The 19,785-nt window shown below is 45.8% G+C and overlaps 1 protein-coding gene across 2 annotated transcripts; it reads right to left on the bottom strand.

The window, feature by feature from the left end:
- Positions 1 to 238: 238 nt before the first annotated feature.
- CHST7 (carbohydrate sulfotransferase 7) lies at positions 239 to 17,806 on the bottom strand. Of its 2 annotated transcripts, XM_081907934.1 has the most exons (3): positions 15,509 to 17,806; positions 12,051 to 12,524; positions 239 to 4,486 (listed from the first exon to the last, which is right to left on the bottom strand). In XM_081907934.1, exons 1-2 carry the CDS (start codon positions 17,031 to 17,033, stop codon positions 12,412 to 12,414), a joined length of 1,638 nt encoding a protein of 545 aa, XP_081764060.1. In that variant the 5' UTR covers positions 17,034 to 17,806; the 3' UTR covers positions 239 to 4,486; positions 12,051 to 12,411. The 2 variants fall into 2 exon arrangements, with proteins under 2 accessions (XP_081764060.1, XP_081764061.1); XM_081907935.1 differs by lacking the exon at positions 12,051 to 12,524.
- Between the last annotated feature and the right edge of the window lie 1,979 nt (positions 17,807 to 19,785).

Genomic DNA, 19,785 nt, shown 5'->3' with positions numbered 1-19,785 from the left:
GACTAAATGACCTTTGGGGGGTCCCTTCCAACTCTGATTCTATGAGTTTTAAAGTAATTTTTCTCCTCTCTCTCCTCCGTATACACTCTTGTGTTCTTTATGCTAAGATGCATGTTCACCGAAAGCCAGGAATTGAACCAATTATCTCTTGTAAACTTTTTTATGACTATAGCAGCAAAACGCCTCCACAGACAGAAAGCAGTCATGTCTTACAAGGCTAGCGGCAAGAAGTGTCGTATTTGATGGCGAGAGCCCTGTACAAGCCCTTTATTCGTGCTTATTCTATTTCAGTGTACATTTTGTGCCACATAACATTGCTTTCAAACAAGACAAGGGTCTTAATACAAGTTGAGTTTCCCTGCATGTGATAGTGCAAGTCTGAAACGCTCAGTTCCTCTTTTAAGGTAATCCAGAGATCAAGTGGTTCAAGAATTCACAAAAATGGACCCTTTAAATTACACTGTGCTATTTACATATAGAAATATGGGCAGAGCAATCCAAAGGGGTTGAGGGTGAGAGAATGAAAAGGCAGAGGAACCATCAAATTCAGAGTCCTATCATGCTTGTTCTGGCAAGGCAGAAGGTGGTGGTGATGGTGGTCTATTTTTCTTTCCCTTTTTGGTTTTTCTTTAGCTTATTTTTTTATGATTGTCTTTCTAATAGGTTGCAGTGGGGAGAAAACAAGTAAGCCAGTTCCAAAGCTAGTTTACTTACTGCATTGCATGTAAATACAGTCGTACCTCAGATCCTGAACGCACTGGAACTCGGATGTTTTGGCTCCCAAGTGCCGCAAACCCAGAAGTGATTATTCCGGTTTGCAAACGTTCTTGTGGAACCTGAACGTCTGATGGGGCTTCGTGGCTTCTGATTGGCTGCAGGAGATTCCAAGGTACGGCTGTAGTCACAAAGCTGCTCTGTTAATATGCAGTTTGACTTTTGCAAAGTGTCTTTTTAATCACCTATCAGGTGTTTAAGGGGGAGGGGGGACAACAACAACACTTGGCCTGCTCTTTTCAGATTTGAATGGTTTCCCGCAAACTCGATTTCCCCCCATCCAGCCAAGCCTTGCCCGTAATGTGCTCTGTGTAGAAAGCCCCATATACAAACCCCTTTTTTCGTATATTTGAACGTGAAAGAAGAGTTCCCATGCAATTTGTTCATCGGTGAGCGCCTTGGAAAAGTTATTGTGTTGCTACTGGCTTATTTAGCAGCACTGGCCTATGAGGGCCAAACTGGACGCTCTAATCAAAGTGCAGCTACTGCCCCAAATAACAACCTTGCGTCCCCTTCCGATACCCTGTACCATGTATTAATGGAAATGCATATGTTGTGGCATGCAGTGTTAGTTCCCCTCCCCACCCTCTAGTAGCTACTGATGCAGCATGGGAGGCTGAAGAAATGCATGCAATGTTACATAAAAAGGTAAAGGGACCCCTGACCATTAGGTCCAGTTGTGACTGACTCTGGTGTTGCGGCGCTCATCTTGCTTTATTGGCCGAGGGAGCCGGTGTACAGCTTCCGGGTCATGTGGCCAGCATGACTAAGCCACTTCTGGTGAACCAGAGCAGCACACGGAAACGCCGTTTACCTTGCCGCCAGAGCGGTACCTATTGATCTACTTGCACTTCGACATGCTTTCGAACTGCTAGGTTGGCAGAAGCAGGCACTGAGCAATGGGAGCTCACCCCATCGCGGGGAGTCGAACCGCCGACCTTCTGATCGGCAAGTCCTAGGCTCTGTGGTTTAACCCACAGTGCCACCCATGTCCCTGCAATGTTACATACGCTAGCAGAAAATCACAAAGTATTTGCACTCTTTCCCTCCCTTAGTGCCAGGCAGCTCTGGGTTCTCCCCATCCAATTTCCACCCATCCCAACAACTCTGTGAGGTAGATTACCCAGCAAGTTGTACTGATGAACAGGGATTTTGTCTTATATGGAGTCTGCCCTCTGCCCCATCTAGTTCAGTATTGTCTACACTGAGTGGCAGCTGCTCTCCACGGTTTGTCTGTCTTGGACTGAATGTGGGACTTTCTGCATGCAAAGCAGATGCTCTTCCAACTTGGCCATGAGCCTTCCTCAAACTTGGCTTCCCATGGTCCTAATGCTGATGCAACACCACACAGCCACAGTTACAGCTGAGTGGAAGGGAAACTCCACATGGTGTTGTAGCCTTAGGTTCTTCATTGCCTCCCAGTTTCCTTCCTTCCTTCACTGTCCTCCTAACTCTAGCAGAGAGAATTAAATGCCATGTTCTTAAATGAATGTTTATCTGTCTTTATATGTTTTACTCCTATTCAGACAAGGCTTTACTGGTGAGGGCCACATGAACTATCCCGCATTGGTTTTAAGTCAGAAGCTAATGTGCACTGAAAGCACATTCAAAACTCATTATAATGTAAGACGGAACTAAACTATGGTGTTGTAATATGTGGCATGTGCTATAAATGAGGCGCTCCCAGTTGGAGAACAAGCACCACTTGAGCCGATCTGTCAAATAGCTTAAGATTCCCCGTGTATGGGTTTGAAATACAGGTTTGCTTAATATCTGTTGCACCCTTACATAGCACAAGTCTAAGGCTGCAATCGTAAACACACTTACTTTGAAGTAAGCTCTGTTAAACAAAGTGGTGCTTTCCATAGAGAACAGCTGCAGCTGTAAATATGCAGGACTCACAGCTAAAGCTATCCTTCCAGCCCAAATCCTAATTCATTTTGTCCTATGCCTCCACATCGTGCAAGATTCCTGCATTGCAGGGGGTTTGAGTAGAGGACCCTTGTGGTCTCTTCCAGCTCTACAATTCTGTTCTTCTTCTGCTGTGTTAAAAGGTTGCTAGTTACCACTATTTTTAAACAGTGTTGTGAATAAAGTGAAAAGGCTAGTCATGAGGTTGTGAGGCTCAGATGCCATATATCTACTGCGGCCTGGTCCTGACTTTAAATCTGTTTTGCACAAGTTGGCTCAAAACACTTCTACAATGAAGCTGGGGAAAGTGAGAAAAGATGCCCTCTTCTACCCCTCCATATTAAAAACTACTTTTTGCACCTTACAACCCCAAACCAAGGTCCTTGGCGAGAACGGAACAGGCAGAGAGGCAAAGTTAGTATACTGCGAACTAATCTTCTGAAGAAAGTTGTACTTAATATTCTGAGCAGCATACCTGTGTTTGCACAAATCAAGCACTAAATATATGCTTCAAACAAAAAGGTCTCTCAATATTGGATTAGAATGTTGGCCCTCTAACTTGAAAGTCTATTTATAAAGTTCACTTATGGGTCAGTTCAAACACAACCTACATCTCTCATCTCCAATTACTTGTAGTAATAGCATTCTATCATAGGCACGCAGCCTAGTAACAATCACCACAATGTTTCAGTTCCTACCACCCAAAGTTCCTCTAATGTTTCTTAAAGTTAAAAATAAGCATGTCGGGGAATATTGTGTGTTTTGGCAGTTCGATCACAGCCTAATATTTTGTTCTCAAAATAAATTAAGTTCCTGTATCTTATATATAGCCTGCATGAAACAATGCATGTGTGTGTGGTTTCTTCAGATCACTGGCAATCTTCACTTCCTGGGTGCCCAGCCCCATTTTTTATGTTAAACCTTTTTAACAAAATGAGACAGTCAAATAAAAAGAGCTTGAGAGTCAGGAAAAAATGAGTGGTAGATACATTGGCCTCCACATCTGAATAGGTCGAAAGCTACTACCTTATTTCAACAATCTACCATATACCTTCTTTAGGCAGGACTCTTGAGTCTCAACCTCAGTCTAGAACAGTGTTTCCCAAACGTGGGTCTTCAGTTGTTGGACTACAGTTCCCATCATCCCTGACCACTAATCCTGCGAGCTAGGGATGATGGGAGCTGTAGTCCAACAACTGAAGACCCAAGTTGGACTATATACTTGATTGGATTTAGGCTTACTCATCATGCTTGAAGTAGATCTAATGAAAGGTCTAAGTTGGTCACCCATGACAAACTTGTTACACTGATTTCAGAGGTTTGCTCTAATCTTGAATAAACCTGGATCCAACCCACTGAGCTAAAGTTTTCCCTCTATGAAATGCTCAGGACACTTAGGATTCTAAAAACAGTACCAGAGACCCTAAGCAAAACACCACTCGTTTGTATTTTAACTTCACGTGGTAAACAGTAGTCCAAGTACTGACAGTTAAAAAATAAAATAAAAAAGGTCTCTTGGAGGAAACAGTAGCACTTACGATCGGCAACACACAGGCAGACGAAAGAAAGAAGTTGAGGCACTCCATGAATGGAGGGCTACAGTTATTCATATTGCACCATGTAACCTTCCGTATGGAGGTCCTCATCACAATAACGTCCATTTCGTTAAAGCTAGCCAGTATTCATTCTGCCAGGCAGAACCTACAGTAGAAGCTGCATTTCACTGAAGTTTCCAGTGTCCGTGGAATACACAGCTGCTCTTCCATGTCCTCTGTCACGGGGCAACCGCTGGCCAGTTAGCCTGAGGAGTTGAGAAAAAACAACAACCCCAATGTTTGGGTTAAAAGATAACTTCAGCAGCAAAGTGCATAAATTTTAAATAAACAGGTGCAAGCACATACCTACTCAGTTCCTTACATTCTCCCAAGCCTAACCTGTATTATATCCCAACAGGCAAATGGGTTTTCCATCTTTAACTAATGCCTACCAGGGCTAAATAACACCAGCAAAACTATTTTTGTTGTTTTTTTATTGGTTTAAAGCAACAATATAGCAGCAGACAACAATATAGGCAGAGTTACTACAATTTAGTAAGTTCTACTTAGAGCAGAACCAGTGAAATTAATGGACCTAAGTTGGTCATGGTAATTAATTTCAGTGTGTGTACGCTGTACACTAGCAAAGACTTAATCTACTTGTCAGTCCTTAAATAGTTGCAGTCAGCTAAGAATCACTTATGAGGTGCTATTGCTTATCAGGTATTGTCTCCAGAAGAGGGGCGGAAAACCTTGCCTCTACCCCTCACAATTCCCTTGTGTGATGGTGGTGTTGTTCATGGGCTGCATACCAGTGGATGGATGGGGCCAAACACCCACACACCTTGGTGTCCCCCTTGTTCTGCACTTAAGAAAAGACAGAAGCTGGCCATACGTATCTCCCAACTCCATTTGTGTCCTCACTGTGGGGTGGGAGGCATCGGGAGGCTATTTCTCGGTGCACAGAGAAGAAATGCAGTGGTAGTAGTTTGAAGGCATGGCAGAAGAGATTGTTAGGAAACAGGAAGCAGGGTGGCTTAGGAAGAGTGATGGGGTGAGATTAAGAGGCCTGGTGGGCGGACTCAAAGCTCTCTACTGCTGCTTTAGTACAAGACTGGGTTAGGGAGAAATCACTCCCCAAAGCACACAGCTATGATCAGATCATCAATACAGTGGTACCTCAGGTTAAGAACTTAATTCGTTCTCGAGGTCCATTCTTAACCTGAAACTGTTCTTAACCTGAGGTACCACTTTAGCTAATGAGGCCTCCTGCCGCCGCCGCAAGATTTCTTTTCTCATCCTGAAGCAAAGTTCTTAATCTGAGGTAATATTTCTGGGTTAGCGGAGTCTGTAACCTGAAGCGTCTGTAACCCGAGGTACCACTGTATAACTTATCAAACAGTAATTCTCTACAAGAGAAACTATTATTTCCAATAAAGATTTTTTCCCCCACCCTAGGTTTTGCCAGCTATTATCTTTTCTATTCTCATAAACTGTTTAGAATAAAGTTGTTTGCCTTCTCATTACAATAATAAAGGGCCCTGGGAAGGCTTAGATTAAAATTAATGGCAGTTCTGGGTACCAAGCTGTTTGCCTGTGTGAAATCATACAAATTTTCATGACCTCATGCTCACCTATTTCCCACCACAACCACCGAGTTAAACAAAGCCTGAACAAACTTATCTTTTTTATCTGAGAAACCAGCATCAAGGCTATTTCAAATAATGTAACACTTTTCTTAGACTTACGTTTCATGAAAGATGATACTGCGAAAATAAGAACTGAGGAAGATTGAGTTAAGCTGAGCAAACCCCAAAGACTTAAATATTTATTTTTATCAAAGATGTTTGATCCATATGGAAGAAGGGAACGTCTTAGTTTGGTAAGGTTATTTCAAATGGAAACCATATTGGACAAAACACAGTTGATTCTTGTTTATGGTTAGTGAGACACAATGGACTTCTTTAAATGCGTTGTTCCAGGTAAACCCTCCTCGTTTTCTTTCCCCCCAGGTCATATACTATATTAAAGAGAGAAAGCTTTTAAAAATTCATGTTATGGCAGTCCATTTGGCTACTTTTCCACATTAATTTTGCACACTGTGCAGCTAGCTCTGGAAGCTTCCAGTAAGGAGTGAGTTTATCTAAGTTCTCCAAAAGCAGCAGAATCAGCAAGAATGCAGAGACGAAAAGGAGAAGGGAAAGAACCGTTTCCATAACTTTTCTTGTTGAGCTGCTGGGCCAGCCCTACCCTTAGGCAGTGTGAGAAAGAGAAGAAGCTGCTTTATACTGAATCAGACCACCTAGCATTGCCTGCACTGTCTGTCAGCAGCTCTCCTGGGCTTCAGGCTGGGAATGTCTCCCAGCCCTACCTGAAAATACCAGGCATTGAACCTGGGCCTTCTGCATGCCAGGCAGACGTTCTGGAACTGAGGTATGACCCTTTTGCTCTATCTCAGGCAGTCGATGCTAGAGGGCAATGGCCAGCAGCCTCCCTGGCCATTCCTTTCCATTGGAGGTCAGAGCCACACAGCCTGTCTAGTTTTAAAGATACAACATCAGCAGCAGCAGCCAGGACCTTTGGGACTACCCATCAATGGTTAGCATCTTGACATCAGACTGAGCAGGAACACGTGTGTCTCATCACAGTCTTCCCCACTGCAGTGAAATGCACTGAATTCCTGTTTGCATTATGGAAATGATTTCCAAATTTGCATTTCTGCCTATATATATATCAGCATATGCAAATTCGTGCAAAGCTATATCATCTTTCGTCCTCTGTGTTTGGTGATGTGTAACCCGTGATCTTAAAGGGAGGATGCAAATAAATTTAAAAGCCAAGCACTGTGGGACAAATGCAGCCTCTGTGCTCTTGCTGAAGAGGGGTGTTAAAGCCTATACTGCACACACACCCTGTGGAAATTAACCAACTTAGATATCTGCTTGGTATGGAATTCTTATTGGCGGAAGATGGCCCTCTGCTCATACATGTAAATTCTGTATTTTTATTCAGTGCACAGAAACCAAAGGATTGGACAATTTATTTTCAGCTAGGAAACAGATGAAAGGTATGCTCAGCCTCGCTCAGTCTTGCTGGGGGACTGGGTGAATATAGGTCACCGTCAGAGCTTAACACTTCAGTGGTTTCCTGGCGCTAAATACCTTGCTAGACACTCTCAACAGTATGAGGTTAATCAGGCTGACCTGTTGTGAAACCAGGGGCACAAGACACAGCTTGAAATTTCTTTCAGACACACCAAACCAGCCAAGGAACTATCCAAAGCACATATACAATTATATGATAGGAGGAAAGGTTTGAGCACTCTGGCAATATAAGTAAGGATTTTAAGTTTTGGTTTTTTTCTTCTTGGTGGTTTCAAGGTGGATATAGTTTTACAGTTTTTTGCTCCTGTGGCACTGATTCCCAGCTCCTTAAAACACACACACACCCCACCCCTTTTCACTATCACCTGTTCTCAGTCTTTATCCAGAAGCTGATTGTATGAAAAACCAGAATTTAAACCACCATGCATTTAAGTAAATCTGATTTATTCATTTTATTTTGCTCATCATATGTTGGGTGATATGAGAGCCTAACCGCAGAATCATAAAAGCCTACATTTAAGTCAGGTGGGGCTTACTTTCAGGTAAGGGTTGCAGTTTTAAGTTTTACAATCCTAATTCCGCCTACCTGCCAGCAAGCCCTATTGAATTCAATAGGAATTCCTGAGTAGGCATAGTTAGGATTGTGCTGTAAGGCATTTTGCACTCTGTGCTTAAGCTAATTCCACAATAATCAAGTGGCTGAAAATTTGTGTTGCAGGGCTGGAGGGCATTAATCCACTCCAATGTTTTGCAATAAGGAAAGCACTTTCTTCCCATTAGCTTTCCTTTCCACAAAGCCAATGCAGATTCCCTAATGAACACATCTGCCTAGCAAATTCTAAAGTGGGACAATTAAAAATTGAAAGCAGAGACAGAGAGCCTGCTATGCTTCCTGACTTTTGCACTGTGAACAAGCGGACTCTTAGTTATTTAGACCCCACCTTTCCCCCCTCAGAGTTCAAGATGGGTATTCCCACCCCCTCCTTTCCGCACAATCCTGAGAGGCAATGACTGGCTGAGCAGAGATTTGAACCCTGATCTCCCAGGTCCTAGTCTGACCAACCAACCCAACTCTGCTCTCTTAAGTCTTTCTCCGCTGAGCTGCTAAGTAAAAGGGAAGCTCTAGGAATGCTCTTTGCCTCTTTACTTACGCTGTTTAACATTAGTAAATTTGTGTGCAAGGTGGTTAAGATTTTGCTCTTATTAGCCACCAGGAGTTTAATTATTTTTCCCTCTGTGTGTATGTTTGTGTTGGATAAGGGATTTCCTCCTCCTCCTCCATCCAGCTCAGTTACACCTAGTTAAACCCTTTAAAGGCAAAGGATTTGCATGAGTGTCAAGGGGCACAGGCTGACCCACATTAATGCCTGAAGAGGAAATAGCCTAGTTGGACTAATCTGTCATCATTCTTAAGTTCGGCAGCACTGACAGCTACTGCAGCAGAGCAGCGGGGAGAGGAGTTTATCTATAAAAGACTAACAGGGACCATCCTGCAAACCTTAAAGCACTTCCAAGTCTCATTTATTTCATCAGCAGAGGTTTAAGCATGAGCCTACATAATATTCTCTTTTTTTAAGGTTATTGATAACTATCATCAAGTGAAGTAGCCTATGGGCAGCAGCCAAATGGCTTAAGGTGATATATGGGAAATATCATTACATTGCCAAGTCAAAAGCATGAGCAGTATTGAAAATGTTAAGAACACTCATTACTTTAAGGAGTGGAGAATGAAAACATGGCACTACATTACAGTGACTAAAGGACAACGGAAAGAATATTAATGGACATTAAGGAATCAACTAATGAGAAAGACCTATTACCATTATTAACCCTCCTCTTTATGGGTATATGACTCTTTCAGAATAATGACTAGCAGTAGGTCACTTTCTCTGCATAACTGCATGCTTGGGCACATCAAAAAGTGCATCCAATCAGTTCAATACTGTGACGTCGTTAGGGGGAGCCGTGTGCTGCTCTGGTGCCGGTTCGCCAGAGCAGCTTCGTCACGCTGGCCACGTGACCCGGAAGTGTCTGCGGACAGCACTGGCTCCCGGCCTCTAGAGTGAGATGAGCGTACAACCGTAGAGTCTGTCAAGACTGGCCCATACGGGCAGGGGTACCTTTACCTTTACCTTTAATATTGGTAGGACTACACCCACATATGAGAGGCGGATGTGCTAATATGCTTTTGAGATTCTTTTCATGCAGCTGCCTCACCTGTGTTTAAGATCTTTCATCATTATTGTTATCACAGCAATTACCTGAAGCAAAAATGTAGGAAGCAGCACATTCTGCTGACAGCTGCTGCTGCTCCATCTCTCTGTACGGGTCTGCCTTAAGAGGAGTAATATTTTATTTCTCTTGCTTTCAGAAAGCTTTTCCTGGTGATTATTTCAAGACATTTGAGGCAATGGAAACATGTTGAGCCAAATTTCTGCCTAAGCAGCTAAATATGCCCGATTCTTGGCACTAATCTATAGTTTCAAGACTCAGGGGTGTTGATGCTTGTGTCCTGAATCCCAATTTATATGGCGCAATCTCCTTTGTCTCTCAACCCTTAAATACAAGCTTTGTGGGTCACGCCCCTGGGATTTTATGGTTTTTTCCTGCAGCTGTTCTTAAAACTCCGTACTTCCCACTCTTGCAAAGGGACTGCTTTTGCTTAAGCTCTGAGGTCATTAGAAGTTCTAGCTGCAAATGTATTCTTAGCTCCTCACATCACAGTAGGCCACCTCCCAATAGTCTCTTGGCACCACACCACCACCATTCTGGGCACTTCCCAAAAACAAAACAAACGGAGTTTGCTCTCCAAACAATGCATACTGCAAATAAACAAAAAAATCTTGATGGCAAAATGCCTTTATGTGGAAAAACTGGGACCATTCATTTGTTGTTAGCAAATGAAGAAATTGAGTTTCTTGGGGATTTTTTAATGCCAATGTAGAGACCGCATGTGAAACATGCTATGTTTATGGGTGTTTTGTTTTTCAATTAAAAAAAGAAGCCTAGCAAATTCCAAGGCAGGAACATTGTTGGCTTGGACATAGCTGCATTGTGACAACCCTGCAAAGCTTTCTCTTTTCTCAGAGCCCCAAAATTATCACTTGAATGATTTACAGTGCATTTATTGTTTCAAGCATGTAAATAGGGCCCTTTCAGCTACTTGCCATAATCCCTCTTCAGTAATTGCTTCTCTCCCCCTCCCCACCAAAAAAACCCTCCTTAATGTGCTTTGCATAATTGCCACTTTATACACCAGCTTCTCAGTATTATTTTGTAGAAATCTTCCTTCTGGGAAAAAAAAGTGGCTATCACTAATACCCAATTGTTCAAGATATATTATATGCTTGCGTTGCAGGAAACACATTGAAAGACTGAGGTCCAAAATATAATTATACTACACAAGAAAGGAAAGGGAAGTTTCCCACTATGAATGGCAACTCCCATCTTTCAAGCATAGCCTTTTGCATTACATTAAATGGCTACGGGTGATATAAACAACTTGTCTGGCCACCAGTGCAATGGAATAAATAAATGTCTTCTCGCTGCCATACCACGGCAAACACAGATGCCTTCTTTGGAGGAACTTAAGTTACACACCAGTGTTTTCAGAAAGCGTGACTCTGTAGCAGGATCAGATTAAAGTAAAGGAAGGAAGGAAGCCAGAATGCTACCGATCATCTATATGCAAGTGTTCAAGCAGATGTTGCCTGAAGGGCAAAATTCTCCTCCTCCTCCACTCACTCTGGTAGTAGCTAGAAGAGCTTTGTATGAGGGAGAACAGAAGCAGCTTCAAATATGCTATAACCATTTATAAGATGGAAAGATACTGCCCTGTTTTTCTCAAATCATACCAAAGTGAAAAATAATAGGGATGTTTCTATCCTTCTTAATGCTTCTACTATCTGTCAAAGTGAGGGCCAGGGGGGACCTCCAGCTGTTGTTAAGACTCCTGTACCAGGCATGCCAGATGCTGTTGGACTTTATTAAACGCCCATCAGATCCAGCCAGCAACGGCCATGTTCAGGTTTTATTGCGGGAGCTGTCGTCCCAACAACATCTGGGGCAACACAGATTCCTCACCCACAATGCCTGCATTTGTGATGATGATGGCTATCTATCTATCATCTATCTATATCTATCTATCTATCTATCATCTATCTATCTATCATCTATCTATCTATCTATCTATCTATCATCTATCAATCTCTATCATCTATCTATCTATCTATCATCTATATCTATCTATCTATCTATCTATCTATCTATCTATCTATCTATCTATCTATCTCTATCATCTATCTATCTATCTATCTATCTATCTATCTATCTATCTATCTATATCTATCTATCTATCTATCTATCTATCTATCTATCTATCTATCTATCATCTCTATCATCTATCTATCTATATCTATCTATCTATCATCTATCTATCTATCTATCTATCTATCTATCTATCTTATCTATCATCTATCTATCTATCTATCTATCATCTATCTATCTATCTATCTATCATCTATCATCTATCTCTATCTATCTATCTATCTATCTATCTATCTATCTATCTATCTCTATCTATCTATCTATCTATCTACTATCTATCTATCATCTATCTATGGCTGTCAGTGAATTATAGGATTTTTAGTTCATCATATGAGATGCTCTTCAGCTGTGTTTATGATTTTAGCCTAACTTGACTAACGTTGCAGTCCTATACACACACCTTACTGGGAATCCGTGATACTCAATTTGATGAGGTCTTTCTTCCGAGTAGATGTTGATCGAGGATTGCGCTGTGAAATTTGCAGCCCTTAACTGCAATCCTGCCTCAGTATAGCAGCTCGGAGACAAACTCCACAGAGATCAAGAGATGGGTGAGCTGACGCTATGGGTGTTTAATCACCAAGTCCCACTGAGTTCAACGTGGCTCACTTCTACGTGCCCATGTAACTGCAGATTTCCAAATAAGCATGCACAGAATTGGATCGTCAAAAAAGTCATAACTGGATCTACTGATGATCTCTGTAGTGTAACATACTATACCATACTAATAAAAAACTACAGTCAGGTTCCAAAGCTTCCTTCTACAATGGTGGCAATAGTGATTTCTCAGCTATTTTTCTTCCCAATAATTTTAATGCATTGGCTGATTCTTGATCTGGGGGTAATCCCTTATTTGAGGTTCCTAGTCTCATTTCTGTAACAAAGTAGCAACTATATAAAATGGATTTGTAACCTTAATTACCCTCTGCAGGTTTATTAGAATGTCCCCCCCAAAAACCCTAGGGTTTCACCCAGAAAAACTGCATCAATTCAAATTTTAGCCTGCAATAGTTACACAAATGGAAAAGCTTTCTCACCAAGCTTGCCAAGGTTAATTTGAAACTGTTAGGAAGCATTTGGATTTGTTTGTATGCCAGCCAGCATTTAAAATCTGAGAGGATGTTGTTGTAGCAATAGGATGCAAATCTCTGCATCAGTCAGGAAGCTGGGGAAGTTAGCTCTTTCCCCTTGAGGGTCCATGGATCCCCTGAAAACAAGCCTATTCTGAAGGAAATGAATCATGGCCACCAGCTTCACTGATACTGTTTCTCAGTAGTCTTTACAATTCATTCAATATGATGTTACTTACTTATATTTATTTATTTAATGGGGCTTATATACCACCCAATCACCAACATCTCTAAGTAGTTTACTTAATTATACATTAAAATATATGCTCTCTCTGACAAATTCATACTAGGTAAGACTCTATGAAACAAACGAAACTCCTACAATCTTTACTTTTCCAAAGAAACTAGGTTTTTTAAAAAACAATAACCAAAAACATAAAATCCCACAGATGTTTTATTAACTGCCAAGTTCCTTCCAAACCTCAATGTAACCAAATGTTAACTGAGGGTCTACACAAGCAAAAGTTTCCCTGTCCCTTATCTGGCTGTTTCATAACCTACACAGTTTTATACTGTCTTATGCTATACCACCTACACCAATGGGTAGAAAAAAGTGTGACAGGTGAAAACACCAGTTTCACATTACAAATGTCACCAGCAGCATAAATTTGTTTGCAAAAGGAACAATCAGTTCAGTGTGAGCTTTACTGCTCAGTTCAATAGGATCAGCGTATCTGCCTTTTATAGACTTTTTCTTTACACTGTTTCTCTCCTACTCAGTTGCACCAACCAATCCAGCAGTATGGCTTTCAACTTTTCGGAAACAGATACGCGTTAGTTTGCTTTTTGCTGTATTGTTCTCAAAACTTCAAAGTGTGATCTGCATTCCCCCCTCCCCAAGAGAATTCAGCCTGCAATATGATGCATGAACACTTATGAGTCACATTGAAACCCGTGGGACTTACTTCCCTGCACAGCATGAACTAGTTTCAGACACTGCACTAATCAGTTATGGAGCTATGGACACAAGCCCTTTTCTCTGCCTTAACTATTAGACTGAGGAGCATATTGTGCTCCTCCCAATCCTCTCATTTACTGTGCTCAGTCTGCAATCCTAATGATGAGTATTTACTTCTAAGTGAACGTGCATAAGGATTGGGCTCTGGGCGGCATGTCTGAGAGTTAAGGATGTAATCCAAACTCCATTGACCTGGGAAAACTCAACTTGCTTCTGAGCAGGCATGGCTAGGATTGCCCGGTTAGTTCTGACACATATATACAATAATAAACAGTCTCCCCCTTTGTGCAGGTGCAAAGTGCTTCCCCCTCACTAATGAATGCTGATTTGCATATAATTCTGCCTGGATTACTGTAAAATGAATTATATGTGGGTCGGCTTTTAAAGACAGACTTGAAGCTTCGTTTACTACAGAATATAATTCTGGCAAGCATATGTGACTCTTGTGTCACCACCATCAAAAGAGCTGCATTAGTTTGCGTCCAAGCTCATTTCAAAGCCTGACTTTTAAAACCTTAAAAAGCTTGCGACCCAGTTAACTGAACCATCCTACCCATACCTTTAACTCATCTCTCTCTCTCTCTCTCTCTCTCTCTCTCTCTCTCTCTCTCTCTCCTGCTCCCTCTCCCTCTCTGTTCCATCTTTGTTGATGGCAAAGCAGCTGCAAACCAAAAAGAGAGGTGATGTTTTGCACACATCTCAACAGGGAGGCTTGCCTGGTACCAGCACTGCTTTCTTTCAAGATTCAGGTTAAAAAAAACCCACCCTTTTCATTCTCAGGCTCTTAAACTCTATACATTTTTAGATTTTGCTGATGGTCATGTTTCATCTTCCAGCTGTTTTGTTGCGTGTTTTTGTTGCTGTGACATTTTAATGGTGCTTTCAGATCAGTTTTATTGAACGGTGGTATGGAAATACTTTAAACAAGTATTTTACGGAGCAGCAAATCCAATGTATGGCGTACATACATCCCTTTTCAGACAACATCACGTTGGCTGCTTCTGGTGCGACCACCTGTGATGAATGGCTGGTGAACAGCACTGTCCAATTAGCTCTCAGGTCACGTGACTTGCCTTATAGCCAGTATCATTTTCTTGCAGCCTAAGTGGAACTGCGTTCAGTGGACTTAACTTCTGGTGCGAACGGAAAAAGAACAAAGCAGCTCACAAAAAGCAGAGATCAAGGGTGGCGGTGTGCATTTCATCCATTTTAAGAGTCTACCAATGCCAATCCTTTTAGTGAACCTTACTTCAGGTAAAGGGGCCTGGATGCACACTACTGTTACATAGTTTTAACAGGAAAGGAGATATTCTTGTACCTAAACAAATGTTTGGAGTGGCACAGTTCCTCCCTTTTTCTGCAGAGTGGGATTAACCCTCTTCCTTAAGTGGATGTGACCAAATCCAGACAACAGCAATGAAAATCTGGACCACACAGGTCCCCCCTAGATAACACCCCTCTCGCCATGCCAGGAGTGCCAGCTTGGCCCCGCGACCGTGGGTGACATGCAGCATGCATGGCCCTGGCACTATAATTTGTGGGTGCCCACCCACTTCTATTTGTGGGTGCTTGGGCACCCAGGTCCCCAGGGAGTTGGCACCTATGCCCCATGGCCCAACAGGGTTTCCCCCTGGCAATTCTCCTGTGGCTTTAATGCCTGCCTGCTAGAGAACCACAAACTCAAGTAGCAAAGCGCCTCACTCTCTTCGCCCCTTGGGGAGAAAGATGCCCAAGGGAGGGTCAAAGGGACCGGAGGTGGGTCGAGGCTACCTGGATGAGGAGGGCTGGGGCGCCCCCTGGAGGCCTCCTGCCGGTCGCCGTCCTCCTGGCCGCTGAGCGGGTAGGCGAGCAGGCGCATGGGCTCCCAGCAGGCCGCCTCCACCTCGCGCACCTGCTCCCGGCTGAGGCGCTCCCGCCAGGCGTGGATGGCTTCGCGCGCGTCGCGGGCGGAGATGAGGAAGGGGCGCTCGGAGGAGTAGGCGGCGCCGCGCGTCATGTTGAGCACGAAGTCCTCGAGCGCGGGCGGCGACGGCAGGTCGGCGAAGCGCAGCAGCCGGCGCAGCTGGGCGCGCGGCTCCAGCACCAGGTCCTCGTAGCGCAACTGCGTGTAGCGCGCGCGCAGCCAGGCCGGCGCGCGGCGGGAGAAGAGCAGGTCGCGCAGCCAGGCCTGGCAGATCACCTCGAGGGCGCCGCCCAGGAAGAACTCGGCGCGGTGCTGCTGGCGAGGGTGGACCCCGGCCAGAGCCGCCGCCGCCGCGGCGCCGCCGGCGAAGGGGGGCAGCAGAGGGTGGCGGCGGGGGAGTCCCCGGGGCTCGGCGGCGCGGTGGCGGCTCCGCAGCACCTGGATGCTCTCCCGCAGCAGCGCCTGCTTGGCCTTGAGGCGCGAGTTGTGGACGGCGCGCGGGTCGCGGAAGAGCTGCACCACGCGCAGGTCCAGCTCCGGGTCGCGCAGCAGCGGCAGCAGCGCGCCCAGCTCCAGCAGCCTCACGTCCTTGATCACCATCACCGGGTACTTTCGGCACTCGGCCTCCAAGTCCCGCAGCGCCCGCGGAGGGCAGCTGCGCTCGCAAGCGGCGCCGTCGACCAGGCCCACGTCGGAGCGGGCCCGGGGCGCCGCGGGGCACAGCGGCGCGGAGCAGATCACCTTGTTGGTCCTCCAGCCGAAGATGCTGGCCGTGCTGAGGTTCACGCCGCCGCCGCCGCCGCCGCCGGGCAACAAGGGCGCCAGCGGGTCTCGGGGCCCCGGCGGCGCGGCGTAAAGGCGCAGGACCGAGAAGTCGCATCGGAAGAGCGAGCGCACCATGTCTCGCAGCGCGCCCTGCAGGCTCAGCGCGTCGCCCGGGTACAGCGCCTGCCACATGTGCCACATGGGCTCGTACAGGTAGAAGACGTCCGGGTGCTGGTTGAACAGCTCGCCCAGGAACGACGAGCCCGTGCGCCAGGTGGCGTGCAAGTAGATGTGGCGCTTCCCGCCCGCCCGGCTCCCCGGGCCGGCTTCGTCCGAGTCCTCAGACTCGTTCTTCTTCGCTTCGCGCCTGGGCGCGGGCGGAGCAGCGGCTTCTCCCGGTGGCGGTGCCGGCTGCCCTTCCCACGCCCAGTCCCCGAGCGCCTCCTCGAGGTCGGGGCAGCGGCGGGGCGGCGGCGGCGGGTGCTGCTCCTTTCCCGCGCGCCCTCTCCTGGCGCCGTAGTCCAGCATGTAAGACACCAGCAGCAGGAGCAGCAGCGTGTAGAGCGCCAAGCCCAGCGCGAAGCCGCGGTGCTCCCAGCGCCACCTCCAGCGCCGCCGGCTCTTCATGGCGCTCTCCGGCCACGCCTGAGGGGAACAACCCAGGGCGCTGCCGCCGCCGCTTGCTGCTGAGGCGGGACTCGAGCGAGGAGGCTGCTGCCTGTTTGAAAAACAGCCACAAACTTGGAGAGGCGGAGGAAAGCGAAGGAGGCGGCGGCCCAGAAACACGCCCACACGCCGGCGAGTGTGAGGAGAAAGCGGCAGCCAGCCTTGCTTTCAAGTCGATCCCGCCGCCGCCGCCGCTGATGGGGTCGGTCTGGAAGCGGGTCGGTGCCCAAACACTCTTCCTCCTGAGCGCATGTGCGCTTTCGCTCCCGAGAACCTGCAGGCTGCTAAGCCTGCGCGCTTCCAAACTCGATCCTAGACAAAGGCGCGCAGGGTCGGGGTGAGTGTTGATACTTCCTGAGGACTCGAAGACTCAATGGCGGAGCCCTTAACTAGTCCTCATGATTTAACATTGAGGCTCCCGTCTACATTTTTTTTTTTTGCAAAATAACTGTCAGCCGTCGCGGTACCTCTGCAGTGGAAAGCGGCAGGAGCGAGTTTGACATTTTGTACGCACGTTTTCCCTTTATAGCTCCATATGCCCATTCAAAACAAAACAAAACAGAAAAAGGAGGGAAGTGCCTAGAGCAGCGCCTGGAGAGAATGGTCGCCACAGTCTCCTCCCATGTTGTGCTCATTCATTCATTCAACCTCCCTTCCGCCCCATAAGGAATGCTCAATGCAGATTCCGTTGTTTAAAAACAATATACCATAAAATCATAAACAGGTAAGAGCCAGTGGTTGTGTGCATGTGCTGACGAGACCCGGGTTCAAAGCACTGTTTGGCGATGTGACTTTGGGCTCCTCACACTCTCTGAAGGTGACCTCCTACCTTGTATGGACAGCGGTGCGGTGGTAAGTTTTGCAATGTAGGAATTTGCCGTGACACAGTGCCAGGGAATGCCCCAAAATGCAGGCTACTCTTGCGATCTACACTCACAGATATACATCCCAAAGAGCAAAAACACCAATGAGATGTTTCCCTTGCAGTGTTCTGCTGACCAGGAGTACCTCTGTCTTGTCTGGATTAAGTTTCAGTTTGTTTGGTCACATTTATCCTATTACTTGCTCTAATCTGTTCAAAACCTCCAGTGTCCCTAGTTTGAGATGGAAGTAAGTGTGTGTGTGTGTGTGAGAGAGAGAGAGAGAGAAAGAGAGAGATTGGGAGATGCACCATGATGTCTGCATAGTTAGTGATGACAAAAAGCTCAAAATCTCCACAACAGTTTCACGTGGCTGTTGAGAAGCATAGTTGACAACAGGAAAATGCTGAGAGACGTGAAAGGCATCATGCAGGAGTTCTCCAACACCTCCTACAGAAATCTGACCTGTAGGAAGGACTGGAACCACCATAAAACAGTACCTCCAATGGCACCTGTCTAAACCAGGAGTGGACAGGAGGTAGATAGCAGGGTGATCTGAAGTACCGGTAGATCAGCAAGAATTTATGGCTCAAAATAGATTATTAATAGCAGCAACGAAATGACGCTTCCCTGACCTAAAATAAGCTGCTGAAACGAGGACAGCTCAGGGTAAGCAAGAGTGGCCTTTTTATACAGAATAATTTTGAGCTCCGTTCACTTATGAGACTCAGAACAAATTTATCTAGGTTCAGAATTATTAATTCCTTAGTTAGCGTGTGTCTTTTGCCCCAAGCCGTCTTAGCTGGTGGGTCTCGGAGTTATGATAGAACTAACATTAGATCTTAGCAGCCCAAAGCCTAGACCTATGTTTCCCAAACTTGGGTCTCCAGCTGTTTTGGGACTACAATTCCCATCATCCACAGCTAGCAGGACCAGTGGTCAGGGACAGGGCCATCTTAAGCTTATCCAGTGCCATGGTGCAAAGCTCCCTCCAGCACCCCCCCCCCATTTCCCAGAGTTTTTTAGGGAAGACGGCGCTGCCGGCGGGGCTGGAGGAGGCAGGCAGCGGCTGGAGGGCAGCTCCTCTGGTGGGGAAGAGGCGGAGACTGGACGCGGCGCCTCCTGGCTCAGCTGGCCACTTCGTGCCACGGTGGCCATGGCAGACGGAGGCTCTGGGTGTGGCACTGCTTCGGTGTGGCATGTCAGAGGTGGGCGAGGGCGACGAGCTGATGCCAGGAGGCGCTGCATCCAGCCTCTGCCTCTTCCCTGGTGCCCTCCAGAACTTGGCGCACCGCACCACTAGCCTTTATGGGTAAGATGCCCCTGGTCAGGGATCATGGGAACTGTAGTCCATGGGAACTGTAGTTTCCCAACTTGCGAAACATTGCTCTAGACAATCCAGAAGAATACCATGGTCAGTGAGTGGTGTTAAGACTGCTGAGAAGTCCAGGAGAACTAAAAAAGAATGTACACTCATATCACCCAGTTCCCAGCATAACTTATCTACCAGGACTTCTTAGGGCTCTGGCCATGTGCCAGTGCCAATTAGTTGTAATAATGGGCACACACATCCATTAAATGCCTTGGGGAAGAGAATGCAGGTTCTCCTATATGTCAGCATAAGTCAGATCTCGTTACGTAATAACTAATAAGCACAACAGTCGCATATTTATCCGGAAACAGTTGCTTTCTAAAGCTTCAGCATGGAATGAGATAGAAATATTAACGTTTTTATTTTGTTATGTGTGAAAAACAGTTTTATATGTTTATTGTGTTGCTTTGAGGTTGTGTGGGATGAAATCCTGGCCCCATTTAAATCCGTGGGAGTTTTTGGCAAGCACCCCTCAATGCGA

This window comes from Podarcis melisellensis (assembly GCF_964234715.1).
Source record: "Podarcis melisellensis genome assembly, chromosome: 4".
Taxonomy (NCBI): domain Eukaryota; kingdom Metazoa; phylum Chordata; class Lepidosauria; order Squamata; family Lacertidae; genus Podarcis; species Podarcis melisellensis.
Note: the sequence above shows the minus strand (reverse complement) of the source record. Positions and strands in the feature narration are given on the sequence as shown.

Bases quoted from the DNA above. Each gene is read 5' to 3' on its own strand.
- CHST7 (XM_081907934.1), bottom strand. From the start codon at position 17,033: ATGAAGAGCCGGCGGCGCTGGAGGTGGCGCTGGGAGCACCGCGGCTTC. The intron at 12,525-15,508 runs GTAGCCTCGACC...ACTTTGTTACAG, and splicing joins CCCCAGCCCTCCTCATCCAG to AAATGAGACTAGGAACCTCA.